The 19,312-nt window shown below is 33.3% G+C and overlaps 1 protein-coding gene across 1 annotated transcript in view; it reads left to right on the top strand.

Moving 5' to 3' along the window:
* LOC105626127 (microtubule-actin cross-linking factor 1) overlaps positions 1-12,579 on the top strand; it is a 92,169-nt gene extending 79,590 nt beyond the window's left edge. Inside the window, exons 34-45 of the mRNA XM_012207439.1 lie at positions 1,439-1,556; positions 1,641-1,870; positions 1,982-2,099; positions 3,428-3,490; positions 6,670-6,821; positions 9,677-9,833; positions 9,948-10,079; positions 10,521-10,701; positions 11,215-11,277; positions 11,673-11,792; positions 12,175-12,234; positions 12,417-12,579. Of these exons, the coding sequence (XP_012062829.1) occupies positions 1,439-1,556; positions 1,641-1,870; positions 1,982-2,099; positions 3,428-3,490; positions 6,670-6,821; positions 9,677-9,833; positions 9,948-10,079; positions 10,521-10,701; positions 11,215-11,277; positions 11,673-11,792; positions 12,175-12,234; positions 12,417-12,579 (1,557 nt within the window). The remainder of the gene's footprint in view (positions 1-1,438; positions 1,557-1,640; positions 1,871-1,981; positions 2,100-3,427; positions 3,491-6,669; positions 6,822-9,676; positions 9,834-9,947; positions 10,080-10,520; positions 10,702-11,214; positions 11,278-11,672; positions 11,793-12,174; positions 12,235-12,416) is intronic.
* The last annotated feature ends 6,733 nt before the right edge of the window (positions 12,580-19,312 follow it).

Here is a 19,312-nt window from a genome sequence, read left to right as displayed (position 1 = left end):
TAGGTACTTACTAAATTTAGGTTTAGTAACGGTTCGTTTTTGTTAGTACTAATTTAATTTACAAAACAAAATAAATGAACAGATCAATTAAAGTATTGTCCATCGCTGCCTACTACTCTACTTTTCCCATCTCTCAGGCAATTTTCGAATTCCATCTCGAAAAAATGACTCGTCTTTGGAGGCGATCCAATTTTGGAGCCAATTTTCGATTTCTGCGAAAGAAGTGAACTTGCTGCATCCTTTGGAACAATAACCAGAAGGAGTAATGTCCGGAGAATACAGCGGGTGCGGTAAAACATCCCATTTGAACGTTTCCAAATATTTTTTTACTTTAGCGACATAAGACCGAGCGTTGTCATGAAGAAGAATAATAATTTTATCATCATGTCTTTGCTCGTATTCCGGCCGTTTTTCTCGCAATGCATAGTTCAAACAAATCAATTGTACCGATACCGATCGCCCGTAATGGAATCGCCAGCAGCTTATAGTAAACAAGACCCTTTTGGTCCTACCAGAGCATGATCTTCGAATCATGAATGTTCGGTCGTGTTGATGTTGAGGTCGATGGCAACGATTGACCGAGCTTAGCGTAATATTTTTTTTTCTTGGGGTTGTCGTAGAATATCCACTTCTCATCTCACAATCCGATGCAAAAAAACCTCTGTCTTTGAATCAGCTGTTCGCAAGTGAAAAATCGCCTTTCAACGTCTCTTTGTTTCAGTTCGTAAAGCACCCAATTTTCTTGTTTTTGAATCATTCCCATGGCTCTTAATCGTACAGACATGGCTTGTTGAATTACCCTCCAATGATTCTGCAAACTCCTCTTGCATTTGATTCTGATCTTCTTCGAGTAATGCCTCTAATTCTTTGTCTTTGAATTTTTTTGATTGTCCAGAGCGAGGCTTGTCTTCAACGTTGAAATCTCCATCCTTGAAACGTCGAAACCATTCCCTACATGATTTATTAGTTGGAACAGTGTCACTATAAACTTCGACAAGCATTCGATAGGCTTCAGCCGCACTTTTCTTCCAATTAAAGCAGAAAATCAAAACCTCCCTGCTTGGTTAATACAAAATTCGACATTTCAAACACAGTAAAAATCAAGTTTTTGTATGAAACTCAAAGCGATATAAAGTGAATATTATTAGCAGATGTTTAACTTCTCTGAAACCGCCAAAATCAGCTGTCACTATGAACCAACAGCTGGAACTATCTTTAGGGAAACGGACCGAACTAATTTGTACTCCCAATATATATATATACATTTAAATGTAATTTCAAAAAAATTGATATTACTGCTTGAATTTGTATAGTACGATTGTATAGTAACGATTTTTATATGTTCTCTTTTTCTCTTTTACCCTTGATAAAAATCAATCATTTCTTTATTAATTATTATGAACCATTTAAATATATAGTATTTATTTTCTAATTGCAGTTTTTGAAATTCATGAATCATAAGAAGTCCAGACTAACGGATCTATTCAGGAAAATGGATAAAAATAATGATGGACTTATACCGAGAGAAGACTTCATTCAAGGAATTATGAACACCAGTATTTATCATACCTTGTTTATTTTGTTTTTTCTATATAAGAACATTTATTTTTCTAATACCCTACCTTATTTCGAATTCATAGAATTCGAGACTTCCCGTTTGGAAATGGGAGCTGTTGCCGATCTCTTCGATCGTCACGGTGAAGGCTTGATAGATTGGAAGGAGTTCATCGCCGCTCTGCGACCCGATTGGGAAGAACGACGCACCTACAACGACACGGACAAGATACATGATGAAGTTAAACGGTTAGTTATGCTGTGTACCTGTCGCCAGAAGTTCCGCGTTTTCCAAGTTGGCGAAGGAAAGTACAGGGTATGTATATGATTAAATAACGAATTTAATGCGGACATGTATTTATCTAATTGTAATCAATCTATTAATATTAATAATTACATATGACTTAATTGTAACGCGAAATTGCAGTTTGGTGATAGCCAGAAACTACGATTGGTTCGAATCCTACGTTCCACTGTTATGGTACGCGTCGGTGGAGGCTGGGTAGCGTTAGACGAATTCCTTTTAAAGAACGATCCATGCCGCGGTAAGTATTCATCACGAGCCTTTAATCTGCGCGATATATGTAGGCAATCCGAGATCAGGTTGAGATAAATCGTAATCTATACTCACGATTTTTTTTATTATACCAATAGTAAGGAAAAAGAAAGTAATTAATTAAAATGACTTGTGACTGGGTGAACTATGGGTTAACGCGAAACATGTTTGCAAGGCAAATTACTCCTTAATTGCAAGTAAATAACTTTCAAAAGAAATTTTCTACTGTCCCCTCTTTATCCTTCTTTCCCAAGAGGCAATTAAACTTGCGTTCCCATTTAATTTCGATATTTCTAATAATCGAAAATGATATTTTTAAGTATTTGTTATTATAACAATATGTTAACGTTTTGTTTTTGTTTCCATCGCTCTTACTTCACATTAATCATCATTACTTTGCTTTGCTGCATTAAATGTAGAAATGTAGTACCATTTAAGAGAAATTCATTGTCATTAACGAAAGCTTGAACATTGATTTGATATGATTATTTGTCTACTCTATATCCTAATAAGACTAACTAAAGATAAGATTATATAATATGTATATTATACATACGATTTCCACTCCTGAGGGGTCATAACGTTGCCATTATAATCAGACATTAAATGCTCATTGTTAATTTAATATTAAAGAATAATTGAGAGTAGTGTACACATTCGCTGTTTATTGCTTTTGCTTATCTAGAAACTATTTTTCCGGTATATGTATATTGTTCACTTCGTTGATATTCGATAAAAAAAAAATCCAATATTTATTATTATTTTTATATTAAATTTTACATTTATTATATTTACGCTACAACATGCATGATAATTTAATTTAATCACTTCAATATTGAATTGCGTGAAAAATGTCTATTGTCAATTTTTTCTCTACTTTTCTTTTAATTTCTCTCTCGCCTTTTCCGCCAATGATAAATTCATCAATGAATTTTGGAATATCAGTCTTGAGATAATCATTAATTTCTACGTCAGAGAACTTTTCTGGTATAGTACTATTTTATGAATAGTAGGTAGAAGGTAATATTACAGTAGGCATATCTAACATTTTGTTAACTATGTACTAACGTTAACATAACTGTTCCTTACTGTCCATCGATCCTCCTCACATCCCGTCTAACTTTACAACAAACATTTCTGTTTGTTTCATTTTCATGTATATCTTTTATGTTTATGTTTTACGTTTGTTTACCGAATGTGTTTCCGTTGGCTAAAAAAAATTATAAATTTCTAAATCGCGGTGCATGCATAAATATATCGACACATCTTATTTTTTCTAATCGATTTTGTCTTTCGAATCGTGATTAACTCGTTAAGTTTTTCTGATGCCAATACCGGATCCTAACAAACCGGAACAACATGAGGGTTGGTGTCCGCTCGGTGAGAACTGTTTTACGTGCACAACAATTCATTCATGGTCTATACATTGAACGAAACTTGCTCGTTCAATTATTAAATTGTCTTATTTAAATTCTCAATTGAATATTTATGATATGCCCGAGTCGGCCCGAGATGCTCATCAATAACTAATTGCTGCAGTATAGACCATGAAGGTGATATTCCTGCGTATGGTGCATGATTTATTAGCTTGTTCGAACTAATTTTTCGAAGTGTTGCCTTTTTGTTGAGTATGTCTACATACGTGCGTATACGGTTGTATTATATGGAACGATTGGCAATTACTGTCTGGATAAGGTAAATAGATTGCGCAGATGAAATTAACGCTATAGTTACTGCGTAATATTAACTGTTTTCTTGATGCAATTTCGAGTGCCAGTGTTTAAAAAAAAAGAGTGCCTGTATTTATAGTGATGCAGGATTACATAATATACTGCAGTCGTTTCGCTTTCTTTTCCCTGTTTTGTATTATCAGTTTTCTTTTTTTAGTTTCGGTGAATGGTTCACGTTAGTCAATCTATCTCTTAATTGATAATTATTTTCTATATAAATGCTCTACTCTTGCAGTAATATTCAATGTGATTATTTCATCAATTGATTTCAATATATTCTTTGTAGCGCCCCTTTGTGTAGCATTTTAATATCCTTGCTAGAAGATAACCAATGCATGTTTAGTGAATTTTGGTTTGTTTTTACAATTATCCTACTCTGGGAGATGAGTTTTGTATATACCATGGTATGAATATATTGAGACTTCTTATTCTCTCCTCTCCCTTCTTTTAGTTTAGCTTCTTATTTAATATATTATATTAAAATTAAAAAGTACATTGGTTTCTTTTGGCATGGTTACGCGTGTAATTTCAAAACAATTTTTTTAAGTTATCCGGAAAGTAAGGTTACAAGATTTTTTAAAAATACAAATATGCATATATTTTAATGAAACTTACAGGGATTATAGTATAAGTATTACATTATTTTTCCACCATAATCACCATTTACTTCAATACATTTTATCAACCGTGAGACGAGTTTTTTAATTTCTGTTTCATAGAGATCTCCTGCCACCTCTTTTAGTTAGTTCTGCACTTCGATTTTCATCTCGTCGTCATCGCAAAAGTGTTTTCTACCCAGATGTTTCCTTTAATTTAGTGAAGAGATGATAGTCGCTAAATGTGAGAGAAGTGATTTAAAACATCCCAATCAAATAAAATTTTGCGTTGTACAAGCGGTGAATATTGTCATGAAGGAGACAAATTCCCTTCGTCAGCATCTCACGGCGTTTTGTATGGCTCTGCGAAGTTTCCTGAGGATCTCACACTATCTTGCAGCATTGATTGTCTTACCTTTCTGTAAAACGACGAGCAGAACTCCTTTTCTATCCCAAAAAACTGTTGTCATGATTTTTTGGGTTGATTGCTAAGTTCTGAATTTTTTTTGCTAAAGGAGAATGGATATGGCGCCACTGCATTGATTGTCATTTGCTCTCTGGGGTATGGTGGTAAATCCAAGTTTTATCTCCCGTCACTGTAGAGACAAGAAAAGTCTCACCTTCAGTCTCAAAACGTTCTCGCGCGACTCTGACTCTGTTGATTTTGTTTTTTTCTTCACTAAGCATCTTCAGTACCCATCTCGCACACAACTTGCAATATCCCAGTCGATCATTCACGATTTCACGAACAAAGTTCGTGCAAGTTATCAATGATCGAACGGCGATCAGAAAGAAAATGCTCTTCAATTTTTTGCACCAGCTCAGGCATCATGGACGGCCGTCCACTTCTCTCTTCATCGTGAATTTCTGTCCTTTCAAAATTGAAATTTCGTATCCATTTTGTCACATGTTGTCTTGATATAATCTTCATAAACTGAAACGATTTCGCGATGAATCGCGGCAGCGCTCATGCCCTTTGCATTCGTATAGCGCGCACTTTGCACTTGTTGGGAGACGAAATAAGGGCGCTCATCTTAAAGTTTATCATAACGAGAATTGGGAAGCTACTGACGTCTGGCACCACTCGTTTGCTTCAGCTGGCTCTCCACATAACAGTGGTACACTTCGAAAAACACATTTCCCTGCGAGAGCTATGCGCCTTATAACTTTACTTTCTGGATAATCTTCGTATATACAGAGAATTCTAGGAATGTCATATTTTTCAACTAAAAATAAAAAAGGTAAACAAGAAAAAAAGAAGTATAAAATTGTTGATAAATAATAATGCTTTGAATAATTTGTTTAATATTTTTTATTTTTAGTAAATAAAAACTAAATTTTTTATTTATCAATGAAGACATTCTGAGATGCTCTATGATATATTCATTAATTGCTTAAGCATATTGTGAAATGTACGATAATGAGCGACTTAAAGCATATTTTTATTGTAATAGAGAAAATATAAGAAATAAATTCCGTCGCAAATCGTACAATTTATGTCAATATCTTAAGCATTGAAATTAGTATTGTATAATAAAGTCCCAGTCAGTGGCAGAATATTTAGTGACTCCTGTATCGTAAATCTTATTTATCGTAAATCTTATTATATAATGACTATGATAAACGTAAAACTTGATTTGAATGATTGTTTTAATAAGCTTGTACTTCTGTGAAATATTGAATTTTATAATGTCAAATTTTTTTTTATCGTATATTCTAAATATGCTGTCTTTTCTTTTTTTCCATGATACACAAATGCATACCTGGATACGCCACACTCGCATACATGTACTCGAAAACACGCACGCATACCGTGAAACATTTTTGTCGCCTTTTTTTCTCTTCACTTTTTCTCAAAACTATTTCTCCTGTCCATTATTGCTATTCATCAATAACGCGCATGCCTTGATATTGTAATTAGTAAATATATATATATATATATATATATATATATATATATTGTTATACCTTCCGCTCCATATAATTCACGACTCTCGTTCCGGATGTTGTCGTTCCGATATTTACACATTTTCGCTTTCATTTTTTTTCCTTTTTTTTCTTGAATTACGTCATTATATCGTTTTCGCGTTCGTTATTTCATCTTGACGTCATTCCATTCCCGCTGTTTCCGAACTGTTTTCTTGTACAAAATAACATCTCTCTGGCACTTCCTTTCATACCCCGCATCCCCGAAACGCCTTTTTCCTAACTGCGTGCACGCAACACACTGTAGCCAAGGGAAGAACGAATATCGAGCTGCGGGAGCAATTTATACTGGCGGATGGTGTTAGCCAGACTATGACAGCCTTCCGTTCCAAGCCGAGTCCGACCTCGACGCTGCAGCGTACGCAAATATCCTCCACGAATGCTGGACCAATCACCAAGGTAAGCAGGGTCTATTGTGCAATCGTGGAATCTCTTAAACGCGACGTAGCACATACAGGATTCATTTTCGCCTTTTATTTCTCTGCCGTTAATTTGTAAATTAAACTCGTAGAATACTCATGAATTTTTATATTAGATATTGGGTGCTATTATGGTACCGCAATAGAAAATATTAAATTGCACGTACAGCTCTTACCTGGACAACTCTATCAGTGATTGATTTATGGTCTCATCAATATCCGTAAGTACTACTTTTCGACTAGCTGTCAATCTAGCAGTTTGACGTTCGCATGAGCATGGCAGTTTTCCAGTCAGTTGCATTGTTTGAATATGTAGAGGCATTTAGAAATCTACGACGCTTGTCTACTCTCATCATTGATCGGTTTTGTAAAAAAAAAACAGTTTGAGTACACCAACTAAAAGCCAGACCCGACGTCTCAAGCTCTTCGTTCGACCTCAGGAGATGTGATTTCGTAAATTTCTTGCCTATCTTTTTCCGAAAATCCTTTCCAACCTTCATCACTTCGTAACAGCAAGAGGAAAATTCTCCCAATTCCACACAATTACTGATCCTTGCGAAATCCTATAAAGACAAATGTTACATTAGATATTAAATTGAAAAATTTTTTACATTGTGATCCGAGTCAGTCAGTTCAGAAGAAAAGACATGGAATCATATATCAATTTAGTGTGGAGATAGCTGTTCGTTTCAGGAATATTTTTCACTTGGCGTGTGAGCCTTCTGAAAAAGGGGCCACTACAATTGCATGAGAAAAGCTAAAGATTTTCGTTTGTGGTGTAGCGGAGGAGTTTATGAGCCAGCTGATGCCGATATTTGAGAATTTGAGGCAAAAGGAGGACCTCCCGTGCTCGTATCCCCTTCACATGCACGCCCCCTCTTATCATTGGGTAAATAACGAAATCTTTCTCAATTTTCTATTTCTTGGCGTTCGTGTGATGCTGTACACACTTGAGTTTTGGAGTTTGAGTGCGGTCGCGACACGCGATTTGAGTCAATCGACGATGCATTGTGTATTTCTGGACTGTCAGTACGTTTGCTTTTTTTCTCTTTTATTTTTTTATATTTATATCCTATATACAAACCTTAAGGGATCCATCCTAAAAACGAGGACATTCTATATTCTAAGGACATGCCTAAAAAGTCCTTCGGTTCCTTAAAGTTTGCTGCATGGGATATTATAGAGATTCTCCGATGATGTATATATGCCAGACGTAAACAATAATTATGAATAATCAACGAGCATAAGTAATTATTCATAATCTTTGTATCATAAATGCTTCCGACTATAACGAAGTTGATAAATGCATGTCAAAAGAAAATGTTTGAAGAAAGCAAGTAATGTGAAGGAGAATGAATAGGAGCAAAGACTCAAAAAGAAATTACCAGTTCATTATCATATCTTATCATTGTGTTTGCCTCAAGCCTGCCCATTTTTCTTTAAAAATTGTAAATCCATTTTGTGATCTGATATTGTTTGAGATAGATTCATAGCATGTTACATCTCGTCACATTCATTCAAGCACATTGCTCTGCATAGATTTGATTCTTTTTTTGGTTGATCGTCGAATATGTCTGATTTTATCAGAATTATTTGGACTCCTCTTAACTTCCTGACCCTTGACCCTAGAAAAACAATTGTCCATTCAATTTCGAGCATGATCAAAGTCTCTTTCGCTGATTATTATCTCATTTTTCAATGTAACGTAAATATTCGAGCAACAACAAACTATCGGTGATTTTATCAAGAAATTAATTTCTCATTTTTTGCATCTTTCAATCTCGTATTCGAAAGAACATCATCAATAACAGTCATAAAATTTTTTGTGAGCGATTTGAAATCGACTTTTTGCAAATAAGTTCGCGATAATAGACATGCGTTTATTCGTACGGCAAACGAAAAACGTATCGGGGATGTGTAGTCAATTTAATTGAACATGCATAACGAATGTGTATCCTGTATTGCTGCGTGCGTAGTGGCATTGATCGGAGATACCTCGAATCACCATAAGCTACTATATCTCTCCCAACTTCTTGTGGTAAGTTTTGCATGACACTTCGCTTTACCTATTACCCGAATATGGTAACTTTTATTTTACATTCTGTATTATTTAATCTTGATATTTCAACAGCTTCGACGAGCGTAATGGACCGCAAACCGGTATATTTTCACTAGTTATGGCTGTGCACAAGTTTGTGTTGCTTGTTAAACTTTTAGCGATAATAACACGATAGAATTATTAGTCTAATTTAATCAATTTAAATTTCTAGAAACAAAAGTTTTCACATTTTAACTGCTGCGTTTATCTATGTACTTTGAATAAATAATTAAAGTTAACAGTTGAAGACTAGAATTCTATTCTTTTATATTTTCTCGTAGAATATCTTTTTCACATTAGAATATTAGAATAAGCACATGTACTCTATTATTATAAACATAATTAAAAATTTAGTAATATTTAGTAATATTTATTGAGTATCGTAATATCTAGTTCATATAAATACAGACATATGTTTTTATTTTATCTGATATTGCTTGATTTTATTTTTATTAAAAAATCGCAAAAGATAAAGCTACTATATTACAAGCAGCAGATTTTTTTCAGTAGTTTCAAAAAAAACTTGAAAGGTATTTTATTGCGCGCGACGTAACTTGCACACAGCACTAAATTAATAAATACTAATAATTAGGCGGCAGAGAACGCGTAATACGAAACCGTACTCATTCGATAGTCGTATTGGATACGAATTAGACATAGTGACAGCTTCTTCTTCTTCTGCTTTTGTATACATTTACATGTCAACTTTATCAGATAATTTTGTGTTTACTATCTAGGTGAGAGAACGCAGTGCTCGCAGCGTACCTATGGGTCAATCGCGAGCTTCGCGTTCATCTTTGAGCGCTGGCACGCCTGACAGCCTTAGCGACAACGAAAGTTCCTTCAAGATATCTAGAAAAACCAGCACGCCTTACAGATCTACCATGACGCCTGGTAAGATTCCGAATTTGTATTAAAAATACTATTACTTATGAAGTATGAATGAGGATAGTTTATCGTAATTATCGTTAATTAATTGTTTGTTATATATCGTATAATGCTTTATAGGTGGTAGTCGTCCATCTAGCAGGCCAGCATCAAGACCTGCCTCCCGACCAGCTAGTAGACCGAGTAGCCGACCTGCGTCGAGACAAGGAAGCAAACCGCCTAGTCGATATGGATCAACGCAGTCGTTGGATGGTACGCATAAGTATTCTGTTTTATAAAGTAAAAGATAAGTAAGAGAGTCTATATGAGTCAAAGCAGCTAACGGTAAATTATTATATTTATTCACCCATAATTATATATAAAAGTATCTTTCAGAATCGTTTCGATTCCGTTTTGAGCTCTCTTCAGTGTTTATTAATAATATATGTAACTTGAAATTTAAATTTATATTGAATCTCCGATTCATTACAATTCAAATATCAATCAAGTTTAAAATTAAGATTGTTATGATAAAGTAACTTGTAAAATTTATAATGTTTAAATTTTTAGACAATAACTGTAAAAACTAGTAAATAAATTAAATTTAAAAAATTAATTAGAAGTCCAAAACTTAAAAGATATGAGAATTATTAAATTCCGTTTTCTACTTTCTTTGGACAAGTCTGAAAAATTGTCTGATATCTGATTTGGCAGACGATTCATGCACCCCAAGTCGCATTCCGCGAAGGACTATCATAGGCTCCGGTAATACGCCGACGTCCAGTAGACATAACAGTGTATCTGGTAGAAAACTTACAACTCCTATGAATGGATCGAGCTCTAGACCTCGCACTCCAACGGGATTAATCAGCCCCGCCAGCGGAGTACCCTCTAGGTTTGTAATCCTCAACATATGTCATCTTATATATCTGAAATAGATCATGGACTAACTCGCATTAGCGTGCCTTAGACAGGATATATATAATCACAACTGTGTGCATATAGATTAACGTTAACCAGTAGTATCTGATTTAACGTCAAACTGACTGATTCGAGGAATATTCGATATGTATGTTTATCCCGAAAGAATCAACTTTGTTTTTTATTAGTTTCTATTTAGTCTATTTTATCCTTTTCTATTTTGTTTTACTCAATTTTTTCCGTCTTTACATTACAATTCCACCGCGTATATACACTACATATGACACGTACCAATACATACGACGCGTACGTGAAATACTGTCAAAATGTTTGCATATAAAGAAACAAAGATGTATTGGACGATGCATTATTAATTGAATAAATCTTTTATTACATCCTGTGTTAACCGCAAAACATTTACACAACTAATCGATCGGATATAGTATTTTAATAATCATTAACAGATCTGGTTAACAACATTTTTTAGGTTTGGCTCAATCCATAGAGCTTCGAGCATTCCAACCCTGACTGGTGTCGGAACACCTATCAGGTAAAGCAAATTAACGAATCGGCAATTTCATGTAAAATTGGCTCGGGGTAGCAATTTTGCAGCAATTTTTCGCTTTGCGTTATGCATTCTATCTTCGTGAAGCACTATTAGAAATAAAAAACAAGAAACAAAACGCAAAGTAAAAAGCTGTAAAGTGTTCTGTGGTGTGAAACGCTTTTTATAAGAGACTTTAGTCGTGGTGACGGTGATACATTTATGCTTATTTTTTCATTGTTATTTTATTTCGATCCTTGATTGTATTTTTCCTGATTTTCCTCTCTTCGTTTCTGACTTTGTTTATTCAATTCTCATGCGAAAAGAATTTTCAATGTCGTACACTTACATAAGATATCGTCCGTGCAATTAAAAATAACATTTCGATGGTAATGCCTTAGCCGCTCTAGGATACCCGTATATGTGGGGGTGGATATAAAATCTCCTCAGTCGACCACCAGCAATATGTCGACTCATTCAACACAAAGCAACCATTCTACGATTTCTACTGATTCCACTGGGTATGGCTGAACTGGCGCTTTACAATATAATCCGTTTCCCGTTTCTTCTCACATTCTTCGAATGTTTTACTTTTCTAGCATTATAGAACTTCTTGTAACTAGTAGCATTATTATTTAACATGTTTGTTGTGTTTATTTTTCACTAAAATTTCATCTTGACATTGTATATTACGTAGCATGGCTTTATTTAACAAAAACAACTCCGTTTCTTTTCTTTAGCTAATAATGCCTGCAGCTTTTCGTTTTATTTATCATGTCGATAGTGCAACCAAACTATTCATAAATTATCACTAATTGACCAACTTCTATTTCTATTAAATATTTTGATTAAAACAGTTTTATATTTAAACTCCTCAACTAACGTTTTATTTCACAACGCTAGGAGCAGTTCCCTGTGTACCAATTCAGCAACTAATATACCAACAGCCATTAAACAAGCTAGGTAAACATCAATATTGATTCAAAAATTTTCCTTTCTCTCCTTCATTCGTTCACTGAAAATGTGCCTAAAAAGCACATTTTGTCTGAAAATGTGCCAATATCAGTTTTCATTCAAGCTGCTTTATTGGTATTGAAAGGTAATGTTTAATTACATATGTGCACATATACGATTGTTTGTTTCAGGGTACGTACACCGTCCAGTGGATCCAGCACACCGCTACCGCCGTCTTCAAAATTATCGAGGAAACCCTCTGGAGCTTCCGACACGTCGATGTCGGGAACGACCCCGATCACACGAAAGGGAAAACCCACACCGATCGAACAGCGCGCACCGTTCCGATTGTAATAGCTTATTAACGGATACTTATAGCTTGTAAAATCAGCGTATTATACCCGAGAATAAAAATAAATATAAAACATCCCCGCCAAATTTAAGAATAATCGATATTGCAGGGAACATATGAGAATAGATTATTATTGTTGTAGGATTGTCAAAGGAGAAGAGCGCGTGTAATATGTGAATGCTAAATTAAATGCTGGATCAAAATTTCGTAGAAGGCAAATGATGAATCTAGGAGTTACGATTTTATCATTCATATTTCGTTGAATTCCGCCAAGTACTGAATGCCATTAAAATTACAGATACCAATGAGTATTTTATACTCTCTTAGGATAAGGGATTACAGTTGGGGAAATTTATTTATTTCATGCCCGCATTAGAAAGTGCTTAAAACGTCTATCTAGTTTATGATAACACATAACAGTGAAATAAATTATTGTTATAAATACCATAATCTGGTATTATCAAGAGTGCAGGGTAATGCTGTATAATTGAAAATATTTAGGTGAGATATAACAATATCTTCACTGACTTTCTCGATAAGGACAATACTAAAAAGATTTTAGTGAAAAAAAATCAGCGTTATAATGTATAATAATTACGCTTATGTTTGATATATATAACTAAATGTCTATGTAATTACTTTTATATAATTTAATATAGTTTGCTCATTTTGTACGCATATCTTTATATACTGCGTAAATTATTGAGTTTTCTCGATAAAAATTTTGAGCTATATATTTGAGCAAGTTATATACGCGGAGACATTAATTTATTTAATATTTTTTGCTTGACTTATTATATTCATATGATGTAATTAACGTCTAATTCGCATTTGTTAAAAAAAGGAAGAATCTTGTATGCGATTTTAGATTAGATGATACAGATTATAAACCGAATTCATTTTTGTTATCCGTTTCGCAAATTGCACCGTACATATTTTCGATTATGTATTTGTAAAAATCAGATTAAATGTTATTTTTTATTTTTTTTATTCTACGCCGATTGAGTAACTATGTAAAACCGTGGATATTGATCTACAATCTTTACAAATCTGCTTGATATTATTTTTAAACATATTTTGATATATTTATGTTGTTGCGAAACGGAATATCTCGTTGCTTTGTGAAGAAATATGTACGACAGTAATCAAATGTAGATTAGAATTATGCACAAGTTTAGTCTTGGAGCGGTTGAAAAAGTCGCTTTGAAAAAGTGCAATTTTTCACAAAATTATATCTATGAAATTTTTTTTTTAATACATTTTTCACGCGTCAATACATATTTTATGTCGTTTGTTAAGCTTGAAATTAATGCTTGAAAAAGAGATCACATACGTGTCCGCTCTAAGATTAATGTGCGATATGCTTTTGTTACATGTTTGCGAATCGATTTATCGATTAATGATCAATTAAATGATAGATAAGTAAATAATTATTATAATTATAATTACATAATTATATAAAATATTATATAATTATTAATTATAATTGATTAATGAGAGATTTAAGAGTTCGGGGGAACATACCTAACAGCGTTAAAATAAAAAAAAAAGAGAAAACTCTACGTGTGAATAGTTAAGTAAAATATATTCCATTGCGCGAAGTGTGGCCTGTTAGGTGACGGGTAGAAAAGAGAAACTCTAAAAAAAAGACATTTCCATTTTTTTTACATATATACTTTTAAATGCGATTAATGTAATGGAGATATGACTCGCTGCCTCTTATAAATATTACGTAATGCGATTAATCTTATTAACAACTTCTCAACATATGATTTTTGTTTCTTTTTCACTTACAGAGAAGTGCTGTATGATGCTAATATTAATAATAATAATGATGAAACAGATGACAAAAAAATATAACAGACACACGCACATGATATTTTAATAAGAAACATATTCTCGACCCGTTTTATTTCTATTTTCATTTTTAGGCGACTGTTTTTTCGCGCATCATGCAAATGTAAAGAAAAATGTATATACGATATTGGTACGTACATATAATTTTTTCCGCACATTCTGAAGTCATGGTGTATCATGATCAAGACACGAATCCTGCTGTTGCTTGCGTTGCCTAAATTAAGCATAACTATTTAGATACACAGCGAGAACGGATGGGGTTTTCCTGAAACGGAAATTTTCGTTCCTTCAGTGTTGACTGACGGTCGTATTGTATAATATATCAAGCAGATATATTTCGGAAGGATCCAATGAAAGAAGTGACGCTTTGTTGCACGCTGTTTTGATAAGGCTTACCAAGTATCTGGATTGACGATATGCCGACTGACACCGTGCGTAGATGTGTAATTTACGAAGGTACACCCGTGTGCAGGTCTAAATGAGTTTTGTGCAGTTTTTTTTACAAACACTCTGGGTCTACACTTTTAAGATACCTACGTCAATGCGCCTGTTGTATAACTGACCTTTAATCGGAATAAATATGTTTTTGCACTGAGAAGACCGAGGACGAGACATGAATATACGGATGCCGGTGTGGTATGTGCAAGAGATCACTGTCAAAAGAATGTGTAAAGTATCAGAATGGTGTTTCTTTACCATACAGCTCTGTGTCGTGTTCTGTCATACCCTTCCTTCTCTGATTCAATCACTATCGTTAGATCGACGTTTTTCGTAAGAAATAATATATGGCAATATCAGCAAATTTTACTATAATAATTATTGCACATTGTTACAGGTGCTAAACATTGGAACTTTCCTGTATTATATAAAATAAGTATATCTAGCTACAGATACTCTACTTGAGACACAAAACTGTATAATACTGCTACAAAAAGTAAGGGATCGCTCGCATAGTGCTTTCATGTGCCATTGTAGTTTCTATATCTGGTCATTTTTCTTCGAGTACACAGTTCTGATATGAATATCGTGCTCTATATCTGGCATACAAAAGCTACGGTCCACTTGAGACTACAAATGCTTCGAAGTTTAGTTAATAAATTTTTTTTTATCAGTCAATTAAACGTTTCGGAGTATCTGTAACGTCAAATGGATCGCATCTAAAATCTGTTTAAATTATAATAAACACACGTAAATAAACATAGAAAATAATTAGATTCATATCATATAGAATATATAGAACATATAGAAAATAAAACGTAAAAGAAACTAAATACGTCATATTGTTGATATACGAAAAACGTGTGAAACTTGATATAATAGTACATGCAAAATATTTTTTGAGAGATCATCTTATATGAGCATGAATTCCTATGGAGTGTAGCGAAAGAGATTTATAATAAATAAATTTGGAGTTTTTAAAGTTGCAACGCAGAATGCTTCTGACCTATATTTTCCTGAAATTTCATCAATTTGAACGAATTTAAATTTCCGCGATTCCTTATAAGATTTAAAATTCTAGAAATTCTCGGAATTTCTCAGTGTCGTTTTTTTGCTCATCATAAAACTTTGCTAATTTTCAAGTTTAATTTTTCTTTTATCGACTTCTCGATCAGGATATCTAAAGATAAAACTCTAGGAATTTTTGAACTATTAGTAATTATGTTTTTTTGCTGCCTATAATTTATTATTTTTTAAATATTTTCAGATCATTTTATTTTACGATCTTAGCATTTTTTTTTTAACAATATGGTGTATTTGACATTTTCCTTTTTTTACACTTTTTACGAACTGCGATCCAAATATTTCTTATGTTATATAAATCATTTAGACATTCAATATCTTAATATATAATTCAATAACTATATACGTGCATCATGGATTAATGTAAATAGAATTAGCAGCTTCAGCATATGATTCCTCGAATGGATCCTCAAATTATTACTGAACTTACTTGACCTATATGAAGCATACATATTTAATCAAAAGTCTGCTTATCCGCTCAACTTGGATCGTGGATTTTGTTGCTGAATGTCAATCTAGTATTATTTTACGACATTTACAGAATTATATTATCGTCCTCTTAATGCTAGACTTTTGAGTGAATTAATCTAAAAAAAAAAATAAATGTCAGTTATTTACCAGAATCTTCGGTCATGTTAAAATATGTTAATTATGAGATAGTTTATGTAAATACTATAACTTTTAAATAATATAACTTAATTTTAACTTAATTTATAAAGAATCACAATGCCTTTTTAGAAATTTATAGAAAATAAATTCGAAGTAAAATTAATAATAATTTAGTATTCAACAAGTGTTTCTCCTGCAATTAAATTTTTTATTTTGGACATTAGGAATATGTATTTAAAAAATTTTAAATCTCAACAAATTTTTCTTATAAATAACTGTAATTATTTTTCCGAGACAATAGAAAATTAAAAAATTAAAATTTTTACAATTAGAATGTAAATTATATTTTTTATTATATTTTATCAGTTTAACATATATTTAACGTACATTTTTTATATAACTCCCTCTTCTTTCTGCTATTTCTTCTTGTTATTTCATTATATAACAAAAAAATTCATTATTTCCATAAAACGTGAATGATATCGATATTGCGCGCGCGTGTGTGTATGTGTGTGTGTGTGTGTCAATATACACAAAAATTCCTCATATGACAGAGATTTCATATGCGGTTTTAATTTTACATGGAAATATTAGTTCTTTCGAGGGAATTTTAAATTTCATAGAAAGCTTTCTTTTTTATCAGATATTTGTATACTCTCAGTTCACGCTTTTGAAATTTTCATTGATATGTAATATCACATAGATTACAATCCACGTTGGCATATGATACACGTTACACTATATCTGTAATCTCTATAGTAATGTAACGTAGTGATCCCGATGAGAGTGAAGTACAGAATATAGAGATGCAGCATCCACAGGGCGAGATGGCAGGAATTCGTTTTAAATGAATCTTGCTGAATCCGGCAAAGTCTAACGAGTATCCCGATAGCAGCAACAGTGATTATCATGTCTTACAGAGTAATTACATTTTACATTCTATTACTTATTCGCTCATTATTTGCTTGAGACCATTATTTACTTACACACACACACACACACACACACACACATACTGTATTTTTTAATAAATTATAGTAATTTTTTAATAAACTATAATGTTTAAAATTTTGATAAGTTAAGAAATTAACAAAAAGCGTGAAAAATTATCAATTTTCTTTTTTGAATTCCTGGAAAGGTATTAATAATATACTATCTCAGCCGGAATTCAAATCTAGATCTTCCGAAAAACTTTCTTTCCTTTCTTAATCGTGTTGTGTATTCACATTATATTTTGTTTAATATTGACAATAACTTAACTAATTAAATTAACTTATCAAAATAATATTTGATACTTCTTAATGCGTGCAGATCAGCTATCAGATTATCAGCTATTTTATTGGCGTTTTATTGTCGGCGTGACTGTCGTCCGCGCCGGGATCGTTGAATCAGATGCAATTGCAATAGTCGTTGCAACAACCAACTACGACGGTTATCAAAGCCGAAAACTACGATTATCCTCGGTATAACCTCGGATATAACGTGGCAGATGGTTTCATGGTGCGTTTCTGCAATATAATTTGTAATCCTACAGGGAATGACTGATCCGCACAGTCATTTGGGCTTGGCGAATCCACAGACCAATTCAATACACTGTGGACATTTAATACACGATACATCAAATATATTCATACTTATACATTTTTATAATAATGCAATAAACATTTGAGGAAAGTGAAAACAAAATACAATTTAGTCTATATAACGTAAAGAATAGAAATAAACATCAAGATTTGTACACGTATTTGATATAGATAGAACAGCAAATAGCGAAAGCTCTGCAGGTTATTTTTTATTTATATTAATTAATTTAAAAAATAATTTGGAAATAAATTTTATATATAATACACACACACATATATATATATATATATATATACATATATATAATTAACGACTTACGAAGATTCAAAATAAATATATAGTAGTAAAATCAAATCTTAATTCGATTTAAGAAAATGACTAAATTTACGGACTTCGTAATTAAGAGAAAGTTAAGCCGAAACGACATTTCCGAATGTTCCAAATTCGCAGAGTGGATTCCTGTCGATATCTCTTAATTCAGCTATTTGTTGTATCTGTTCATCGGATTCGTTCCATCGAATTAGAATTCAGGAACTTTGTCGGGAACTTAAATTAAAACACCGGTCGAGACAATGCGCGCTTTTCCATGAGAACGTCGCACGGAACTTTGGTCAAAGTATTATGAACGCATACTCTTATACTTTTCAAGACGACAAGGCGCAATAAGAGACTTGCAACGGCGATGTAGTTCACGGAAGTTACAGCTTAATCGAGCTCAACGGTTCCCGGCGCACCGTCTCCTACGCGGCCGATTCTATCAACGGTTTTAATGCGGTCGGGACATCATAGTTAAAACCATCCCTGTTGCTACATCCCTTCCTGTAGTGACGTTATGCTCCGTGATCGCTGCACCAGCAGCAGTTACAATCCGTCCGTAGGTTGGTAATCCAGTTACTTTTTCTCTCGGTCCATTAGTCTCTTCGCGAGATAGAAAGAGATCTATCGCAGGATTCTTTGGTGGATTTGAGGATTCACTGGCTCTCTTTCTCACCGAGAATTATCAAAGAAAATGCGATACCGACGAGAGATTCTGTGCGCTAAATCGAGCATGAGAGAGAGAGAGAGAGAGAGAGAGAGAGAGAGAGAGAGAGAGAGTGTGTCGTACTAACTAACTTCCTACTAGTTGTAGTTAAAGTAAGTAGGTAAGTAAACGACGACGACGAC

The sequence above is a fragment of the Atta cephalotes genome (genome assembly GCF_000143395.1).
Source record: "Atta cephalotes unplaced genomic scaffold scaffold00004, whole genome shotgun sequence".
Taxonomy (NCBI): Eukaryota; Metazoa; Arthropoda; class Insecta; order Hymenoptera; family Formicidae; genus Atta; species Atta cephalotes.
Note: the sequence above shows the minus strand (reverse complement) of the source record. Positions and strands in the feature narration are given on the sequence as shown.